Source organism: Podarcis vaucheri, assembly GCF_965113315.1.
Source record: "Podarcis vaucheri genome assembly, chromosome: 5".
Lineage (NCBI taxonomy): Eukaryota > Metazoa > Chordata > Lepidosauria > Squamata > Lacertidae > Podarcis > Podarcis vaucheri.
This window is the reverse complement of record NC_138763.1, coordinates 45,193,917-45,212,864: the sequence shown is the minus strand read 5'-3', so window position 1 is coordinate 45,212,864 and position 18,948 is coordinate 45,193,917. Positions and strand designations below refer to the sequence as shown.

Below are 18,948 nucleotides of genomic sequence, written 5' to 3'. Positions count from 1 at the left end.
TAGGAACTAGGGAGCTGAGCCAAGGGCCTTACAGAAAAAGTAGGATTTGAGGAGGAATTTTAAAAATTAGGAAACACCACACAGGTATTCTGGGAGAAAGTTTCAAGCATAAGGGGAGAAAGGGTAGAGTATTTTGAGGGAGCAAGAGACTTTAGGATGGCTGAGGGTGGTAGAGCTGGAGGAACCTCACAGGCAGAAACCTAACAGGGTGTTGGTAACAGGGCTACAGAAAGCTTTGGAGGCAAGGACGTGGAGCTTGTGCAGAATGCAAGAAGGGACAGAAAGCCAGAAGGAGGTGTCTCACTTCCAGAGTGGAGTGCCGGACAGATGTGAGGAGACCAAGATGAGACAATGCAATGTAAAGGAGAATATTGCCGTCGCCTCAGGGAGAGGTAAACAGAGCCTGCTGGACTACGAATCCCATCACCCCGGCCAAGCAGGCTGGGAGATGGGGCTGATGGGAGATGTAGTCCAGCACCGCCACAGGCCCCAGGTCCCTCTCCACGTGGCAGTAGGCTTCGCGCCGGCAGGCATGCAGGTACGCCGACTCTTCCTGCACCTGTGCGCTCGCTCTCTTTTGATCTCCCCTCGGGTAGGATGAGGCCCACTAAGGAGGGAGGGAGGCGGGGCTAAGGAGACGCGCGGAGAGGCCTAGAAACGCCCCTCAGGCGGAGGAAGGAGCGCGCGCGGTGGGGGCGGGGAGATATTTCGCGTTTTATTTCACTTACCCGGGGAGGCGCGGGCGCGAAAGAGGACTGGGGGAGGGAGGGGGGAGAAGCAGCAAAACTTCCCCCCGCGCCGCGTTTTCTTCCGTGTCCGGTCAGGAGAGGCCGGAAGTGTAGGGCGGTTGCCCTGGCAATGCGTCCGCCGGCATCATGGCCGGGCCGAGTTGGCTGGAGCAGCTGCGTGCGGCGCGGAAGACCGCCCTGCTGGGGGACGGTAAATGGGAGCGGGGCGTCGTCGGTAGACCTTCCTCCGGGGAGCTCGGAGGGAGCGGGGAGCGGCGAGGCCCGGATCCTGACGGGCTGAGGACGATCACCGGCGAGGGACGGGGGTGGACCGGGGCGAGTACGAGGAAGCGGGGAAGGTAGAGCCCCGGGGCCAGTGGGGTGTGTGCAATGCAGGGCTTAGGACTGCCGGCTGCGGTCCACGAAAGCCTGTGCCACAATAAATTTGGTTACAACACTATTGTCCCATGTCTTCTCCGAAATAAGACTCATTGGTTCCAGTGGGACTTGCTTCCAAGGTAAAGGGGTCTAGGAGCGATCCAATGCATATTTACTCAGAAGTGAATCCTACTGTGATCAGTTTGGGCTTGTTTCCAGGTGAGTGTGAGTTGGGCTGTCACCTTCGCATTAAGGCTGCTTTAGTACGTACAGCCCAAGGGCTCGACTGAGGAGGCGGCCCTTCTTGTGCTTACCTGGGAAGCAGCCCCAGTGAGGTGGCCTGGGAACTTGTCGAAGGGTGAGGGAATAAATCTCTTAAAATAACAATTAAAACTGAACTTAACTAAGAGTAAATTTGCAAAGGGTTGGGCCTTAGTCATTTACACTTGGGTCAGTCCCATTGAAATCTCTGTCCGCTGTCCCATAAGATCAAGCTGCATGATTTAGGGTGGCAGTCTGTGAATGCCAGAATGCCACAGATGCTGTGGTCTAGACTTTTGGCTTCTCCAGCTAAGTCTTGGGGTAGCTGAAAACAGGGTCAGGGAGTGTGGCAGTGGGTGGGACTTTTCTCTACATCATTTCTGTGGATTCACACACCTCTGCTCTCCTTAGGTATGCGAAAAATCCATTACTTGTTTGACAATGGGAAGGAGATGGCAGAGGAATATGACCTGAAGACAAACCAGCTGCTTTGTAAGCAAGCTTCCTTTCTTTATTAGGATTTTAAAATTGGTCATAACAGGGGCTTGGCCTATTAATAGTACAGGTTGATGAGAAGTAGGAGCTTGCATCTGACAGTTGCTGCACATAGCACAGGTCCGGGTTTCATGTTGATCATAGCAAAAGGGAAGTTCCCAGTCAAAAATGCCTTTCGTTATAGCGCAGCTTTGAATTAGACCACTTGTGAATCATTCATTTCATCCTCTCAATTTGGTTATTATTTCCAACATAGGAGAAGTAGAATAGAATTGTACAGTAGTACCTCGGGTTAAGAACTTAATTTGTTTTAGAGGTCCGTTCTTAACCTGAAACTGTTCTTAACCTGAGGTACCACTTTAGCTAATGGGGCCTCCTGCTGCCACCGCACCACCGCCACACAATTTCTGTTCTCATCCTGAAGCAAAGTTCTTAACCTGAGGTACTATTTCTGGGTTAGCGGAGTCTGTAACCTGAAGCGTCTGTAACCTGAAGCGTCTGTAACCCGAGGTACCACTGTACTTTGAGTTAGGAAGCAAATTCATACTTGACAGGACCACAGGAAAGAATACTCTTCTAGAATGAGCTTGCATGTTACATATTAGCAGTGATGCAAGTAGGAAATTTTCCCAATACTACATTTATCCTTGGACATTTGTTTGATTCTAAAACTGCATTATTCCATAAAATTCAGCAGTAACATGCATTAAGCATGTATGTCTGAGCCAGAAAAGACTCTGTGAGTATATTTCCATGAAAGTTGAAGGCCTGATTGTTTTGACCTTGCCCCTGAGGCCTCATGATCACACATCTCCCAACATCTGCATATTGAGTGTGAACATCTGAGCTGGGTAAGGCCACATATATAGACTTCTATAGGAGCTGAAACTCTGAGCATGATAGCCCCACCCTCAAGTTATGCGGTTCCCCATACCCATGTGGATCTCATGGGTGGGGAACTGTGCATGGCTCTGCAGCCCCTTTCAGCATGCGGGGCATAACTGAGGATAAATTAAAACTTAAGGTATAAATAACCCACCATTGTTAAATCAGCTTCAATTGGTTTTTAGCATTGGGAAATTTTCTTATTTCAGTTTTTTCCAGAAAACCTACACCATGCCTAGTGCAGTTTCTTGTTAATCATGTCTTACTCCTATATCAAAATTCTCAGTCATGCAACATCTGAAGTTACTCCTTGAAGTGTCAAGAGAATCCCATCCTCAAATGCAAATTTACTGAGGATGTTTCCCTGAAAAAGCAATTGAAAGAGGTGCTTCCTTTCTGTTTCTTTGCAGTGAGGAAATGGAGAGAGAAGAATGCCTTGGGTGCTTGTGGCACTTGGCAGGTTGAGGTGGGAGAGCCAAACTTGCTTGCATCAGGACCTCTGGATCGTGAGCTCATTAAGGAGAGCAGTACTAATGTAAGTAAGGCAAGTTCCTTTCTACATCACAGTCACCTCTGAAATTGCTACGGGTCTCATTTTCCTAGGTTACCTGTTCTGAATTCTGAGACTACAGTTTGGCTTCTTAAGATGAGTAGTAATGCTTCCATTGCAAAGTAACATAATGTAGCTCATCTTAGCTTTGGAACAGAGAAAGAGGTGATGCATGGTTTCTGTTTCCTTGGGGATGTATCCAGGTTGGGAACCCTTATGTAGTACTCTGTTAGGTGACTTTACTTCCTGACTCACTGGAGAACATATGCCTATGACATTAGTGCTGGTATAAACTTGTAAATCTGTCTCACACCAAGTCAGACTATTGCTCCATCAATATTACCTGACTGGCAGCAACTACTTACTGAATTAGGAATGTTTCCAAGTGCTACTGTTTAAAATAATTTAACCAAAGGTGCCAGATCCTAAAACTTTCTGCATGCAAGGCATGTGCTGTCCCAGTATTCTATGGCCCTTCCTTAAGATAAATAGCTCTCTCCATAGAATGACCAAGGGAAATTCATGATCTCACCACCAGAATGGGGTAACCAATGTTCCTTGTGGAACAGGCTCATGATACCTCTACCAGAGACCACATTGTTCCTCATCTATGAGACCTTTGTTACTTTAACCTGTTTTCTTTCCTTCTGGCTTAAATCTAATACAGCTTTCTTCCTCCCCATTCCTCCACATCAGTTTCATTTGTGTATCCTGAAGAAGCCTCTGACTGCTTGGAAATTATATAAATGACTTACAGACTTAGAGAATTCCTGATACATTTGAAGAACTGTAAGTGAGGGTGGGGGGTGACTTAAAAGAAACCCCATCCTCAGTACTGCTATGTGGGTCCACATAACTAGACCAAGCACCTGAATGTGCAAAGCCAAAAACTCCCCACTGCTATCTATTCCATCTGAGTGATGCCAGGATAACTGAAATGTGCCTTTTCTCTAGCCTATCTTTATGCGCAAAGACACCAAGAACAGCTTCCAGTGGCGGATCCGGAATTTGCCCTATCCTAAAGATGTCTATTGCGTTTCAGTGGAGAAGGATGAGCGCTGCTGTGTGGTCCGTACAACAAATAAGAAGTCAGTAAGCACAAGGTTCCCCTGAGGTGGGGTGAAGCTGCATGGGGGGCTGCAGATTTTGATAAAGCCCAGGATCTGGAGAAAACTTATTGCAAAGTTTCATCACTTCTCCTCTTCCTGCTTGACAATAGCATTACAAACAGAAGCAAATGCATTTCTCAATCCCAATTTTTGATGAAGAAGTCAGGGCGGGGGGGACATTGATTTTCCCTTCCGTTCTCTAACCTATTTATTGTGCAATCCCTGAAAATTACCTAGAGGTGGTGCTGTTGGCAAAGAGCTGCTTTGCTGTCTTTGGCCAGTTATGTTTTTAAGTTAAAGTTCTTCTGAGGGCAAAGAATACTATTAATCAGTGACAGTAAAGGGCCATGGATATGGTTGAGACTTGTCGAACACTTCACAATGAAGGCCAGGCTACATTGACCCTGTAGGCCTTCCACTTAGCATCTTTGCTATCTGACTGCAATTGGCAGGTGCAAGATCAAGTTCTTGCTGCTCAATGGCCTCCTCTTGATAGGTATGGAGATGCTTAAGTACTTCTTGATTTAAGCAGCCCTTGACTATCCTCAACTTTCCGCAGAAACGCATGGTGCATCTCATAACACAGGTATTCAGGGTCAACCAACAAAGTTGATTACCAGTAGATTGAGGCCACACAAAAAAGGGGACTTATTCACACTCATAAAACAGAATGGGCCAATGATCACTGGCTTTGATGGCTTTAAAGGAAACATGACAAATTGATAGGGGATTTACCTATCATTGGCTACTAGGTATGATAGTTAAATGGTATCTCTACGTTCAAAAGCATAGCATCTCTGAATACCAACAGTAGAGAGCCGTTTCATTCATGTTTTGCTTGTGGGCTACTGGTTAGCAGGCCTGTGCAGAAGAGGAGAAGAAGGGAGATAATTTTGGTTTTCACAACTGCGAGATTACCAAGAAGGGAAAGATGAGGTACATCTAGGTACATTAGATATACCTGGAGTAAACTGCTCTTAACTGTGTGCAGGATCAAATCCCCAGGATCTCCTCTTCAATAAGCAAGACATGTATTGTGAAAGGCAAAAGTGTTGGGTTGGCATCCACATCTTGAACTCAAAAGATGACACATAAGGAGGAGTGTCTCCTGCCCTGTAAGCCTCTCTGTAGTTTAAGATTTACAGGAGAGGGCTTGCTCTCTTTTGTAGCACCTCCCTTATGGAACTCCCTTTCCAGCAAGGCCTGGCCAGCTGCAGTCCCCACCCCTGCTACTCAGAATGCCGGTGAAGTCCTTTTTCAAAAAGCTTCTGGGACTACAGATGGCTGCTAATATGGTGAATAGTGGTGGTGTAGGGATAAAATAATCTGAATTCAGGTTTCCTGCCCTTATTGCTAGTGGTATATTATTTAGAGAGGAGCAGAGATGCTGTGTGTATTTGATCTTCTTTACAATTGTTGTACTCTTAGTGCTTTTACCAAAATCAGGCTTTTGTTTAGGCTAAATATAAACTCCTAAAAACTGTGTAAATTCTTGTGGCTGGGTAAACAAGTCCATGCCTGCACTTAGGAGTCCAAAGAGACTACACTTAGGGATATCTTTATGCCTCCAACAGCTGCATGGCAGGCAGAAGTTAAACAGATGAAATCTCCACGCAGGGAGATGCACTGAGGGAGAAAACTAAACCTATTGAACATTGACTATGCAGCTGTTGACAGCACAGGAGCCCTGCCAGAACACACAGCTGCCCCGAGGGACCTTAAAAAAGAAAATATTGCCATCCGCTCCAACTCATTCATTGTTGGCCCCTCTAGCCACAGCAAAAGGCTGCTCAAGTGGGATTTGCTCTAGCCCTCTTGCTGTAAAACAAATCCATTAAAGCAAACTTTCCAAACAAACAGGCAAAGCCTCTTCAGCCACAGCAGATTCAATTATTGCAGGGCAAGGTAGCAGTTAACATTACACTAGAAGGGGGCAAAGCAGCAGATCTGTTTTCCTTTGATCTCTCACAGATTTTAGTTGGAGACCATACCAGGTATTATTTTTCCCACTACTTCAGTCCTGGGGAAGGCTGGGGGGCAAAGTTGGTGTTCCCAGTGCGGGCTCCTTAGGCTCTTTGAAACACTGGGCTTTTTCTGGGACCTGCTTTTTTATTGTCTCAATCAGTAAGAAGTTAACACTTCCTTAACATGTCTTTGTGTTCAACTAATCTTTGCAGTTTAACCTTTGACACCCCTATTATTATCCATGTCTGCCACCTTTCCCAAATTTACGCAGAAGGCTCCAAGCCCTGCGGTAACATTCCTTGCTAGCAGGCAAAGCATCCAAGGGTGGTTGTCCTTTGTATGCATTTTCGCGAAGGCTTGGAAAATAAAGGGTTCATGTTTTGTGCAGCAGTAGTTCAAGCAGTCGACCTCTAAGCAGAACGGGCTTAATGGAGAAGGATTGCTTATGGGCCTGACACCAGGGAATAAATTCTCCCATTCAGTTTGGGGCACCAGAAACATGTCCATGCGATGGAGGGAATTTCACAAGGGAAGAGTAACAAAGGGGCTAAATGGTAGTAGTGCAGAGGGTGGGGTAGGGGGGAGATAAGAATAATGTTCACTCAGATTTGTTAAGTCATAGTTGGGTAGAAGACAGACTGTTTAGATCCACCAGATACTTGGCAGGACAAAGGTGTATGAACCAGTACAGATTCAAGGTAATTGAAAATAAACAGCCCTTCAAATTGTTAGGGTTCTCTCCCACTTTACCCAGCACTCTGCAGCCATATTTGGAAAACACAGCTTTCACATGATTAAGAAACCTTAAGTCAGTTAGCATTACAGTGGTACCTTGGTTTTTGAACGTCTCGGAAGTCGAACGTTTTGGTTTTCGAATGCCGAAAACCCGGAAGTAAATGCTTCCATTTTCGAACGCATCTTGGAAATTGAAATTCAGTTTTCTCTATTGAATTTGCAGGCCACCCTTTGCGCCTCGGGTTTTCGAACATTTTGGAAGTCGAACGGTCTTCCAGAACGCATTATGTTCGAAAACCGAGGTACCACTGTACTCATATTGACTTATTAATAAAAATAAAATTCATTAATAGAGCTAGTCCAACTTTAGCTGGGGTGTGGGACAGAATGGTGTAGCCACCACTGCACTCATGCTGGCAGGAATGGAACGCAGGGCACACAGGCAAACCTATGTGGAAAACGCTGCACTATGCTAGTCTGGGGTTGGTGTAGCAACTGGACCCATATCTGGACCAGTGCCATCAACTAACAGCAGTGGTGCTGACTCAGCTGTACCCCTTCCTGCTCACACCTTTGGTAGGAGGATCTAGAAGCTGCACACTGGAGGAGTGGAGCTGCTGGAGCTGTTTGGGACTGGGCAGAGGGAGACCTGCACAGCAAATCAGGGAGATAGTTTGCAGCCTAAATGTGCACATGAGAAAATAAATCTAAGGGGAAAACAAGCACACTTCATTTTTGAATGATGCTGTGTTGTAGTAGATATCATCTGTGGAATCCCTCCTCTCTCATAGCAGGTGGGATATCTTAAAATGGTGCTTGCCACTGCAATTTATATGTACTTGCATTAAAAAAAACTATAGTCCCAGCAACCAGGGACATCTTCAGAATCAATCAAAATGTGTGCTTTTAAAATTGATTAAACATGCAGCCATGTTGGGAGAGTGATCAATGTTAAATATTGAAACTGTTTCTAGTCAAAATAGAAGTATGAATGCATTTCTGTTTCTCTAACTTGGAGATTAGGTTTTATGTATAGGATTACATCATAATGAACTAGCATTCCAAAGATGACAAAAATAACAGCAAAAATTGGTCTTACCCTCACATTCTCTCTCATGCTTACCTTCAGATATTACAAGAAATTCTCCGTTCCTGACTTAGACAGATTCCAACTGCCCTTGGATAGTACTGCTCTGAGCTTTACTCATGCCAATAACACATTAATAATCACGGTAGGTACCTATAAGACTAATTTGTCAATGTAACTCAGAACTTTTCCTGGCCTTCCTTTTGGTATCAACACCTTTGTGAAAACTGGGGAAACAAATAGAAAAATAGGCCCATAAGTACAATGGAAAATTACAAAATTAGGAGCTAATAAGTCTCTTGAGGCTTAGCAGGAAAAATCCTAATTACTATTTCTGTTTCTGCTTCAGAGTTTAGAATGCCATAGGATTTACACATTTCCTCCTCTCCCATGAGTAACCATCTTTTTCTTATGGCTGTAATGTTTAGTGTAGATATTCAAAACTGCTTGGGTATATGAAGTAGAATGTAATAGCCAGCAAAGTTAAGTGCATAGTTTGCCAGGGGAGACTGTACAGTCCAGTAGTCTAACCAGGGTTAAGTTCCAATATGAGATAACATGCATTAAATCAGATGCATTTGAGATACAATTTTATGCTATATTTCCTCTGTAAATTCTTATGCTCAGTGTTATTGAATTTGGGGGTGACTGCAAAGACTTCGCAAGTGTGAGAATTTCCAAGGGCTTGCAACCATGACACTGTGTAACAGCTCTGTTTGTGCTAGAGATATATGCGGCTTATTCATTTTCACAGTACCTGAAGCCAGCAGAGATTCTGGCTGCAGAGGAGGAGCTGCAAAAGGAGCTAAAGAAGATCAAGACAGCTAATAATGGAGATGGGGAATGCAAGACACAGTAGCCAGCAGTTGCAGAATCTCATCTGTATCTATTTTACTACTTTTATTTAATAAAGGAGATGATTGGAGACAAACTTTCTGGGGAAGGACTTAAGTTACCTGAGTTTGTAGATTCTGAAAGAGCTTTCTCGCAAAACTTTTAGAGCTCCCCATCAGCCTGCTGGTGTCCAGCACAGGTGAGAAGCACCAGTCTCTTAGGAGTTGACGTCTTTGTATGTGTGCTAATTACAATTCTCGGGGAGCCAAAACTCCCATATTGGCCTGAATATAAGCCACACCTTTAAAATTGGAGGGGAGGAAGAAAAAAAGAAAAAAAATGCCCAAATATCAGCTGCTCCATTCCTCGTTGCTGCTGGCTGCATACTGGGGGGGGGGGGAGCCGTGCTGCGTTGCCCTTCCTCCCTCTCTCCCTTCCCAGCCTTGGGGGACTACATATGGGGCGGGCACCACTATGCTGCGCTCCTGGCGCTGTTTGCCTCACACTCCTGGCTGCATACTGTAAGGTCGTGAATATAAGCTGCGCTTTCACTTTTCACAGTCGGAATTTGGGGGGGGTGTGAGGCTTATACTCAGGCCAATATGGTATATGCATCCTCTATAGCACTATGAATTACTTTAAAGGTTCTAAAAACTTGTGTCTTTGTCTTCAAGAATATGGCAGGAGAGAGGTCCCAGAAAAAAGATGAGTACCATTACTTCTCCTACTGCATGCAATAGCATTTAAAGTTGATATAAAGGGAAGTGCAAGAACCAAGTAAGCATATCTTACATAGTTTCCAGCTGACAGTGTCAGCTGCCCGCAGTTGCCCCTCAAACTGAACACCCAACCTGTTTCAAACAGAGCATAAAGGATTTTTTCCCACTGCCTTTGCCCTAGAACGTGTATATTCTGAGCTCTCAATACTTTGACCTCTCTCAGTATATCATTTATGCCAGTTTGTACCACTATTGAAGGTATCAATTTCATTTTAATAAAAGCAAATGTTCAAATTTCTATGCTGGTTTCTCAATCCCGTATGCGTGGAAGAATAACCTGATCTTGTAACAATATCTGTCCATTCTGTCATTCTTCTATGAAAACTATATCCCTCCCAGCCTGATCCCAATTTTATATGTGAATACTGGCTAGAATTTTTTAATTAAACAACAACATAGGCCAGGCACACAACAGGCAAAAGGTAGATGATTATCTTTAAGCTGCAGGTTCACAAACCTTAAAAGCACAGCCTTTCCTAGTTTCCATAGAACTCTGCTATACTAATGGCAAATAGAACCAACAAGGTTACTTGCAACAAAATGTTATAGTCTGTAGAGCTGCTGTTCAGCGGTCCAGCCATTTCCCCCCTCATTGGACATTCAGTATTCTTTGGCTAGGCATGCTCAGTCCTCAATGAGTTGCTGCTGGGGGCTGCCCTATAAATTTTTGTATTCCTGAAGATCTTTTAACCTTTGGGTTCTCTCCTAAGCACGCTGATTTCTCAGTGTCGCTCACTGAATTTGTTAGGACTGTATATCTTAATGGAAGGCTGGAGATAGGATGATCAAGGAACGTGTCACAAACACAGATGTTTGTTGGGAGTGGCTGACGGGCTAGGGTACTTGGCTACTTTCCCCCTGTTGTGTCCTACTCTTAGAAGTAACAAGGAATGGATGTTGCACAAAGTTCTCGGAGAAAAACATCCTAGTAGATTGCGGTCAATCGCAGGCAAGTAATGTCCCCTTAATGGACTGCAGGCGCTAGGTCCCTTCGTTGGCGCCGCAGCAGCAGTGACTGTTGCGGGAAAGCGAAATTAATGTTAGCTGTATCACAGTGTGTGATATGCACCTTTTTAATGATTTCCCCCCCTGATTGTCTTTTTTCCTCCCCCCTCAAAAAAAAAAGCTCAACACCTCCATTGACAATGGGTAGATCATTGCCAGTTATTTTATACTGGGAGTAGATCGCAGTCTCTTGGGAGTTGGATGCGCCTGATGTAGTTCATAGTTTCAAAAGTTACAGCTGTAGAAATAACTTTATTTTTAGGTAAGCAAATCATTGCATTTGATCCTATGAATCTATTCAAATTATACAGCTATTAGTCAGTCACTGGTTTTGAACTCACATTCTTTCTTCCCATTGTAAAATTTATTTAGCACATTGACCTGACAACACCTTTCTAGTGCAGCACTCCTTGTATGCAGCCAGTTAAAAATTGGTACAATTTGCACAGAGTAATCTAAGGCTTTGGTCTTATAGCCCAGTGTCCATTTATGTGGCAGTGATGAGAGTCAGTGAAGTAAGCAGCTAGTCCCATCCTCCTAAACTAAATCCAAAACATGAAGAATGGTTGGCTTGCAGCATTCAGAGGCCCAAACAGAATCTATGCTGATAGCAAAAGAGAATGCACAAGTTGCCAAGCTGAATAATGCCTTCAAATAAATTAAAATGCAACACAGAACCCCAAAATGTGCAAAATAAAATGAGGCAAGGAGACATTAGCCTTTAATGGAACCAGAAGGCAGGTGAGCATTCCTTCCTTGGGTTCCCCCATAGCACTTAGTATGAGTTTCAGGCTGCTTGTTCTGTCAAGGTAATCATTTCCTTTTTGTGCTCCCTGAGCTGGGTATTATATCTGCAGTCCAAGCCAATCTCCATCAGGAGGTAGTAAAATCAAGGGCATACAGGGCAGATGCCAGGGTGGCATAGAGATGAGTGGTGCTGAAGCGCAGGCAATACACAGGACTGCTGGTGGGTGATGACAAGTAGAAGCTCTGTAAAGAAAAAAGATAAAAGATCCTCCTAGATAGGTGGTTTCTGTTATTCAGGAATGAGAGCCAGTGATAAGATGGCAATCATCCAACACCCACAAAATTCCATTGCATCCTGTAATTCTGCATCTGCATCATAGCAAGAAGATAACAGAACTGAGATGGAGCAACAGTGAGGGCACTGCCAATTGTCTTTCTGAATGAGACCAGCTCAAAGTGGCAGCAATAGCTTGAGAAATCGCCACTACACAGATATATTCCTACTGACATCTTTGGAGTTTGACTGAACCCAAAGCTGTTGTATCAGAGCCCCATAGGCAATTCCTTGCTCTCCCAGATAATTTGCATTCATTTATTTAGAACACTTCTTGATTGCCCAATCAACAAAGTCCCCTGGGCAGTTCACACAGAGTTCAAACAATGAAAACTTTAAAATTATTAAAACATTAAAAATGAATCAGTTCAGTTTCCTGCCTAAAAACCAGCACAAAACAGCATGTCAGCATTTAAAACCTGTACCTGGTCTCATGAAGTCATAAACACAATTCCTTGTCCTAGTACTATGACAATATGGAGCAGCTGGCAGGCGTGTTTCGGTCCTGTAAGAACATCTGTATCCCACCCTTCTGGAGCTCAAGGTGACAAACACAATTCCCGCCCCCCCCCCCAGCCAAAAATTAGTGTGTAGCAGGCTTGTGCCCCAGGGAGGTCACTTTGGTGCTGCTAATGCAGTGGTTGGACTTCACCCCCGAAGGCACACTCCACTGTGTCTTGAGACAGACGGATGCCAACCAACCAGCACTGAACAAGTTACTAAGCTTCATGGCTGAGTAGGTATTTGAACTCCCATCTATTACTGTTTACGTAAAGCAATCAGGAATGAGCAGAAGTGACCCACATCTCCACACCCTTAGTCCCTGTACGGGAAACTTGATATAGTTCCCCTTTTACCAACTTTTGGAAACATAATGGTGATTACTTACCTGTAAGCACCTGGTTTGTCGCTTATCCCAAAGACGGACCACGCCATAATAAGAAGATCCACTTGCAATCATGTGATTCCCATTGCTCCTAATGCAGTATAGGGCACTGTCGTGAGGCTCTTCCCATTGTTTGACACATTCCCTTTTGGGGAGAAAAATGTCACAAAAGACCTTTAGAGCATTCTTTTCCACATACTGGATCACCCGTCCTTATGGGTAGCCTGGAATGTCAGAGCAAGACACCCAGGAAATTAGCAACCAAAGTTTTTCCAACCAGCTTTGATAAATAGGCTGCAAGACTGACCTTGTGCTCGTCCGTAAATCCCAGTATCGGATATAGGTATCATACCCACAAGACAGCAAGGTGGAAGGTGTTTCATAGAAAACATCCAGGACTCCAGCTCCTCGATGGAAGTCTGTCCCAAGGCAGGAAACTAGTTGCCCACTGAAAAGAGAACCGATTATGGTACTGAACATCTTTTTATTACATACGTTAGGCTTCTGTTTTGATGCAGTTCTTCTGTCAGGGAAGATTAATGAAACGAAAGTGTTGAAGGATCATTCAAGTGCAGGTTAGTTTGTATCCAGTTTTTTTAAAAGAAAAAGAGCACAGGTTGCCTACCAGGACAAATAAATAATAGCCATTTTTCCTTTGAAAGTATAAAAGCTGTTACTCAAATCTACCTCGCACACTAAGCAGAACTAATATGTTTTTCTGTAAAGCAAAGATCACTGGTAAGCAGCCCTTATATTAGCAAGGATGGAGATTAATTTAGATAATATACTAGTTGTGGAATCCATAGACACCACATTAGTGGTCATTAGAAGATCTCTGTAAATATGAACGGGTATATATGCTTGGCTGTAGTATAATTCTCCCTCTGGTATTATTTTCTTAGCACTCTGCTTCTATATCTAGCCACAACAATTTGGGGCTTCCTTGGCAAGAGAGGGCAACCACTTTGTGAACAGCAAGACGTACAACTGTGTCAGAAAATAAATCTTTGTTGAGAGCACTACTATCCTTGACAAACAAAGACTCACGCAAAAGACCTCCCTGGTAGACTGAAGGAACACTTACTTGATATAGTGGAAAACAGCATGTGCTGGAAACAATTGTGCTTCTCCAAGGGTTCTATGTATTTTGTCTTTGTGCTAATAGCCCTAAGCAATCCTCTCTTGTCTACAAATACCAGCACAGCAAGGAAGGAGACACTCAATCAGTGCAATCCCACATTATGGCTGGAAGATCACTGATCAATTGTAAATGCAAGAGTTCAGAACGGAAAGCAGGTTTTCATGAAGACTGTGGACCATAGCAGTGAGCTGCATTCTACAGCTCAATTGTTTAGGAAGCTTTTGCCTGTTACTCCACCCACCCCCCCGCCCCCAGCATTCATGTAAAATGGTTACTTGTATACCTGAGAATGTAAAGCATGAACATGGCAAAAAAAAAAGAGTCCAGTGTTTGGAAGCATGTGTACCCTGAAAATTGCTAGGAAGCCTTGACTCCCTTTGTTGCACATACATGGCAAAAACGATATTTGCTGCCATGTGATGAGTAAAGCTGCCCTTGGTTTCTGATCTGTCCAACTCTGAATGAGTGAAGGATTCTTCTCATGGGAAACATTTTCTGGCTCACTGCATTTTTAGGCAGCATCTCTGCAGTACTGAAAAGCAACTCCATTTCTCCAAGACTCATTTCCTTTTTTTATTTTGTTCTCACCTAGAGAATGCTTTTTGTTTTCAGTAAACCCTTTCTTTCAGTTCACCTAGATTGGTTCCCTTCTTCCAGCTAGCCTCTTGCATGTAATGTTAGTGTTAGAGATGACAGCATTCACTGCACTTCCATCATTATCATGAAAGCATTTCAACCTGCTCTGTCGTGAACTCTTAGCATTGCAAGACAACAATGCCCAAGGGAACTATCTAGACTTTTTCTAGTGCTCAAATTACACAGGATACAGCAGTCCCCTATCTTTCATGTCAGCTTATCTCTCATGGCAGCCTTCGGGGGGGAGGGGGGAAGCATGATACGGCTAAAATTGGGGAGGACTGGGGATGGACCATATCGTTGTTGTTTTTAAGTGTCCCCACATCACACAACCAACACTGAAAGGCAGGCTGTGTTCATTCCCATGATCTGAATCAGTCTATTGAGCAGGCTCACTTTAGATGAAAAGCCACCTGAGGCTGCTTTCACAGGGACCCAGTCTCACAGACATGGCTCGGGTTGCAGAACTTTCTGCAGCCACTTCCCCATCACTAAACTGGAAGGAGAGGAGCTGCTTCTGCAATGCCCCACCTTATTCAGGAGGCATTTTCATAAAGGAATGAGAATGCAACTTTATATCAGGAGACAGTTAAGGACCAAATGGTCACGAAAGGCAAAAGGATTGCAAAGAATAAGAGGCTGAATAAGACAGCTGAGTAGTTCCCTTCCTTCATTACAGCTACAAGGTCTGTCTAGCACAGGGCTCTCTGATTAATTAATACATGCTCCTAATCCACCTCCCTTGCAAGAGAAAGCCGGGCTGCCACAGTTCTCACTACCACTCAGACAGCAGTGTCCAATGAAGCCCATTCAGCCACTAAAGACCCACATGTTCCCAGCCCTTCTCCTCCTCCCTAACGGTCTAATCAGAACTAGTCACAAAGCACCGAGCGCCTGCTTTTCAGGCTGCCGCACTGGCTCTCGCTCCGTGGGACAATGCAGCCCCACTCCCTGAAGCAACTAGTGCCTCCCCCTCCTCCCAGTTATTTTGTTACTTTCTGCTCCTTGATCCCGTATCAGTCTTTCTGGGGCACCCGAGCCAGAGGCCTTAATTCCATCTGTAATCTGGGCTAAAGCCCCATTGGGGGTGGGGGGGATAAAGACCACACAATAGGCGAAATAGAGTCCCGGGAGATGTTCAAACAAGTAAACACCGTTGTGTCAGAGGAGCAAAATTGCTGAGAAAGCAGATTAGCACCAGCAGCACTGCTGTCCCCCAGATCAGAAGGTGAGCCCTGCCCTGCTCGCCAGAGCCAACACGCTTCCATGATCACAGCACCGGCGGCCTGCTGGGGCCGGCCCATCTCCCCCAGTCACTCTCCAAAAAGCAGATTACGGAGAATAACAATTTCTTTGTGGCTGTGTAATTCCCTCCGTGACCGTGACTGTGGAACACTCCATCGGGCTGTAATGCCAAGGCCTTAGCAACCATTTAACACAACCAGTCGGCCCTAGCGATGCTCCCCCCAAGGCAAACCTCTTGGGCAAGCTTTAACATCAAGTGCAGGAATTAATCCTCATCCCTCCCCCCCCCGACCCACCCACAAAACCTGAATCCAGGGGTGCTGTGTTATTGCACTTTGTGTTTCTCAAGGCAGGGAATTGCTGGACAAGTTCTTAAAACATTAACCCTTGGAGGGAAGGAGTGTAGCCCATCTGCTCTATACAATATGCAGCTAGAGGTAGATGAGGGGAGGACGTTTGCAGGATCAGGGCAGGAGTAAGAGGCAGGGGACCCATCATCTAAAGAAAGAGGGACTCCTAGCCAAAACAAAAACAAAGAAAACTGCCCCGCTTTGCAATTCAGAGGAGGAGCTGGGGGAAATGAGGTTAGTGGGAGCTATACTTAGGCATCCTACTTAGGGATGCTGGCCAGATGTATATGGAAGCATACAGAGGCAACTATAGCACCACACACTGGGAGCTCTCCCGAGACCTGGCTTTGCTTCTCTGGCTTTGCCATATTCCTCAGCCCGGCTCTTGAAATGCAGAACCTCAAGATATGAAGAGGATTTCCTGTCTCTCAAAAGGAGGAACACCTGAAAGGATGGTCCTTTAACTCCTGGGCAAGAACATCCTGATAAGTTGAGGTTTGCCTGTCCAAACTGATCCAAAAGTCGTAGAATTCATAGAAGCATAGAATTGGAAGGGACCCTGAGGATCATCCAGTCCAACCCCCTGCATGGCAGGAATATACAGTTGTCCCATATGGGGATCGAACCTGCAAACGTGGTTACCAGCACCATGCTGATAACTGAGCTATTTGACCACATACGACTGCGATTATACTGCGGTTGTGTGACTGACAGAGTTGCCTGAAAAATGCTCCTTAGATCGTGGCTGAACTGCAAACAAGCTTTCCTCTCCTACACTCACATTAGTGAAAAACTTTCCAAGTTGTAAAAAAAGAAGAAAAAAGCTCTTGACAAACGCCAATAAGCAGAACAGAATTGGAAGCACATCTTCTATAGAGGTGCTTTTATGCACATTAGAAAATCTAGAGATTACTTGGGCAGAGAACATTTATCAGGAATTGAGTCCATGGCACTTAAGTTATTCATGGTTATAAAGTAAAATAATATTGTGTAACATTAAAATGAAGCTACCCTAATCACCTTACAAAAATTTTTTTTTAAAGCAAACTTCCGGAAATTCTCATGGGATGCTGAAGATTTAACAGAGCTTCTATCCTTTCTAATGAAAGCACCTGCAGTTTTTCTCCCTTGATACAGCATGAGTAGCACCACATTTGGAGGGAAGAGATGTACAAGCAGTTCCCCTAAAAAGAATCTATAACTTAAAAGAAGCCCATTCCTGACTTGTGCAGTGTGTAACATACCCTAAGCCAGTGGTTTTCAACCCTTTTTGTTGAGCAAGCCCTGTAACAAGCTCCCCCTCCTGGAAAGTGAAATAAAAACATTTTTAAACTATTACAAAATTCAAAGGCAAAAGTTTGCAATAACTAATCATTACTTGGAATTATTCAACATCATGGGACAAGAATGTTCACAAACGTATTTCCAAGACTTCATTAAGCATTCAGTGTCAAGACTTGAGCTTGGTGAATTTTGCAATATACAGTATCATGAGACAAACTCAGGCCATGTGTTATTTGTGGACACTTCCCACTATTGGACCGCAGATGTCTGGCCAGCATGAGAGGGCAAAGCAAAATGCCTAAGATGGGAGGCTGTAACATTTTGCAGAATCCCATGGGGATGCTTGCTGAACCCAAGGTTTCTATGAAAAATGCTGCCCCAAGTGGTACTATATGAACAGAGCCTTCCAACAACTCTTTTTGTCTGAAACTGTAACACTGAGAAGATACCCAGGGAGCTAAGAACATGTTGCAAGGCACTTTTGGGTGGGGTGTGTGGATATGGAGGCATTTCAATCTGAAAGCACTTCTAAAGGTGGTATAAACTACATTCCCATTTGTAAGGAGGATCTCTTAGTGCAAATGAGCTCTCAAGTCTGCAGATGCATCCACAGGAGCTCTCCACCCTTTATCCTGACATGAGATCTGTAGCACTTACAACTGCTACATTTACTTACTCACCCACTCATTCTCTTTTGTGTCTGAGACACGACTTCTCCATCAGCACCTCACCTACCTTCCAGGCTGGGGAAGGATAACATCAAAATGTGCTGGCAGATGGGGACTGTTCAACCTCTTCTGCTTAGACTTGACCCTGAGCCCTCTCATTTATGAACAAAATGATTTCCAAAGGGGTGCCCGTATCACTCTGTAGCAACAAACACTAGAGTCTCTCCCCTGTAAGAACTATATTGTGTCGTCACCTTTCATAGACTTCATCAGATGCATGGAGTAGTCTGAAAAGTTTAGTAGGCCTATACACAAACTGATTCAGATAAAAGCAATCAACAAACAAACAAACACGCATTAAAATCTAGCCACAAGGAAGAGAAATGCAAGAGGTGTTCTATGCAGAGTGCAGAGGGAGTTCAGAATTCAGTTTCATCCAGTGTCATCACAAAATGAAATCTGAATGGAAAGGGGCAATCAACAATTGTAAAAGCAGTCAGTGATCAAAATAATTGTTGAATTCTGTTCACTCTTTTTGTATGAGAACTGGCAAGACCTTTCTTGTATCAGAGACTGTGGGGTTAGAGGCAGATGAAACAGAGAAGCAGTTTGCCATTTCCTCCAGATAAAGGATGGGACAGCTTTAGAATCTTATTTTGGAGGCTACCTATGTGTCTTCCATTGTGTCAAGGTATTCTGGGGCAAGAGCAAACCCTAACTATATGTTCCACTGTAGCTGGTTTAACCACAGAAATAACTACATGTGTGAGTAGATTACTCATTCCACTACTTGTTCAAGTAGTAGACCATTTGTGTGAGTGGTTATTTCTGCAGTAATGTCTGTCC

General features: G+C 44.4%; 3 protein-coding genes across 7 annotated transcripts in view; 1 reads left to right on the top strand and 2 right to left on the bottom strand.

Moving 5' to 3' along the window:
• The window catches only part of POLL (DNA polymerase lambda), a 125,842-nt gene extending 125,035 nt beyond the window's left edge, over nt 1–807 (bottom strand). Inside the window, exon 1 of the mRNA XM_082223454.1 lies at nt 729–807. The gene's annotated coding sequence lies outside the window, so the exon portion shown is untranslated. The remainder of the gene's footprint in view (nt 1–728) is intronic.
• On the top strand, nt 259–10,044 carry DPCD (deleted in primary ciliary dyskinesia homolog (mouse)). Of its 5 annotated transcripts, none has more exons than XM_082223468.1 (6): nt 259–392; nt 1,779–1,859; nt 3,158–3,282; nt 4,252–4,385; nt 8,236–8,338; nt 8,948–10,044. In XM_082223468.1, exons 1-6 carry the CDS (start codon nt 266–268, stop codon nt 9,050–9,052), a joined length of 675 nt encoding a protein of 224 aa, XP_082079594.1. In that variant the 5' UTR covers nt 259–265; the 3' UTR covers nt 9,053–10,044. The 5 variants fall into 5 exon arrangements, with proteins under 5 accessions (XP_082079594.1, XP_082079595.1, XP_082079598.1 ...); XM_082223469.1 differs by lacking the exon at nt 259–392 and adding an exon at nt 803–939; XM_082223471.1 differs by lacking the exon at nt 259–392 and adding an exon at nt 1,106–1,246.
• Nucleotides 10,045–11,043: 999 nt separating this feature from the next.
• Nucleotides 11,044–18,948, bottom strand: part of FBXW4 (F-box and WD repeat domain containing 4) — a 74,755-nt gene continuing 66,850 nt past the window's right edge. Inside the window, exons 7-9 of the mRNA XM_082223459.1 lie at nt 13,086–13,226; nt 12,782–12,923; nt 11,044–11,801 (exon numbers count right to left, since the gene is read on the bottom strand). Of these exons, the coding sequence (XP_082079585.1) occupies nt 11,685–11,801; nt 12,782–12,923; nt 13,086–13,226 (400 nt within the window). The 3' untranslated portion in view covers nt 11,044–11,684. The remainder of the gene's footprint in view (nt 11,802–12,781; nt 12,924–13,085; nt 13,227–18,948) is intronic.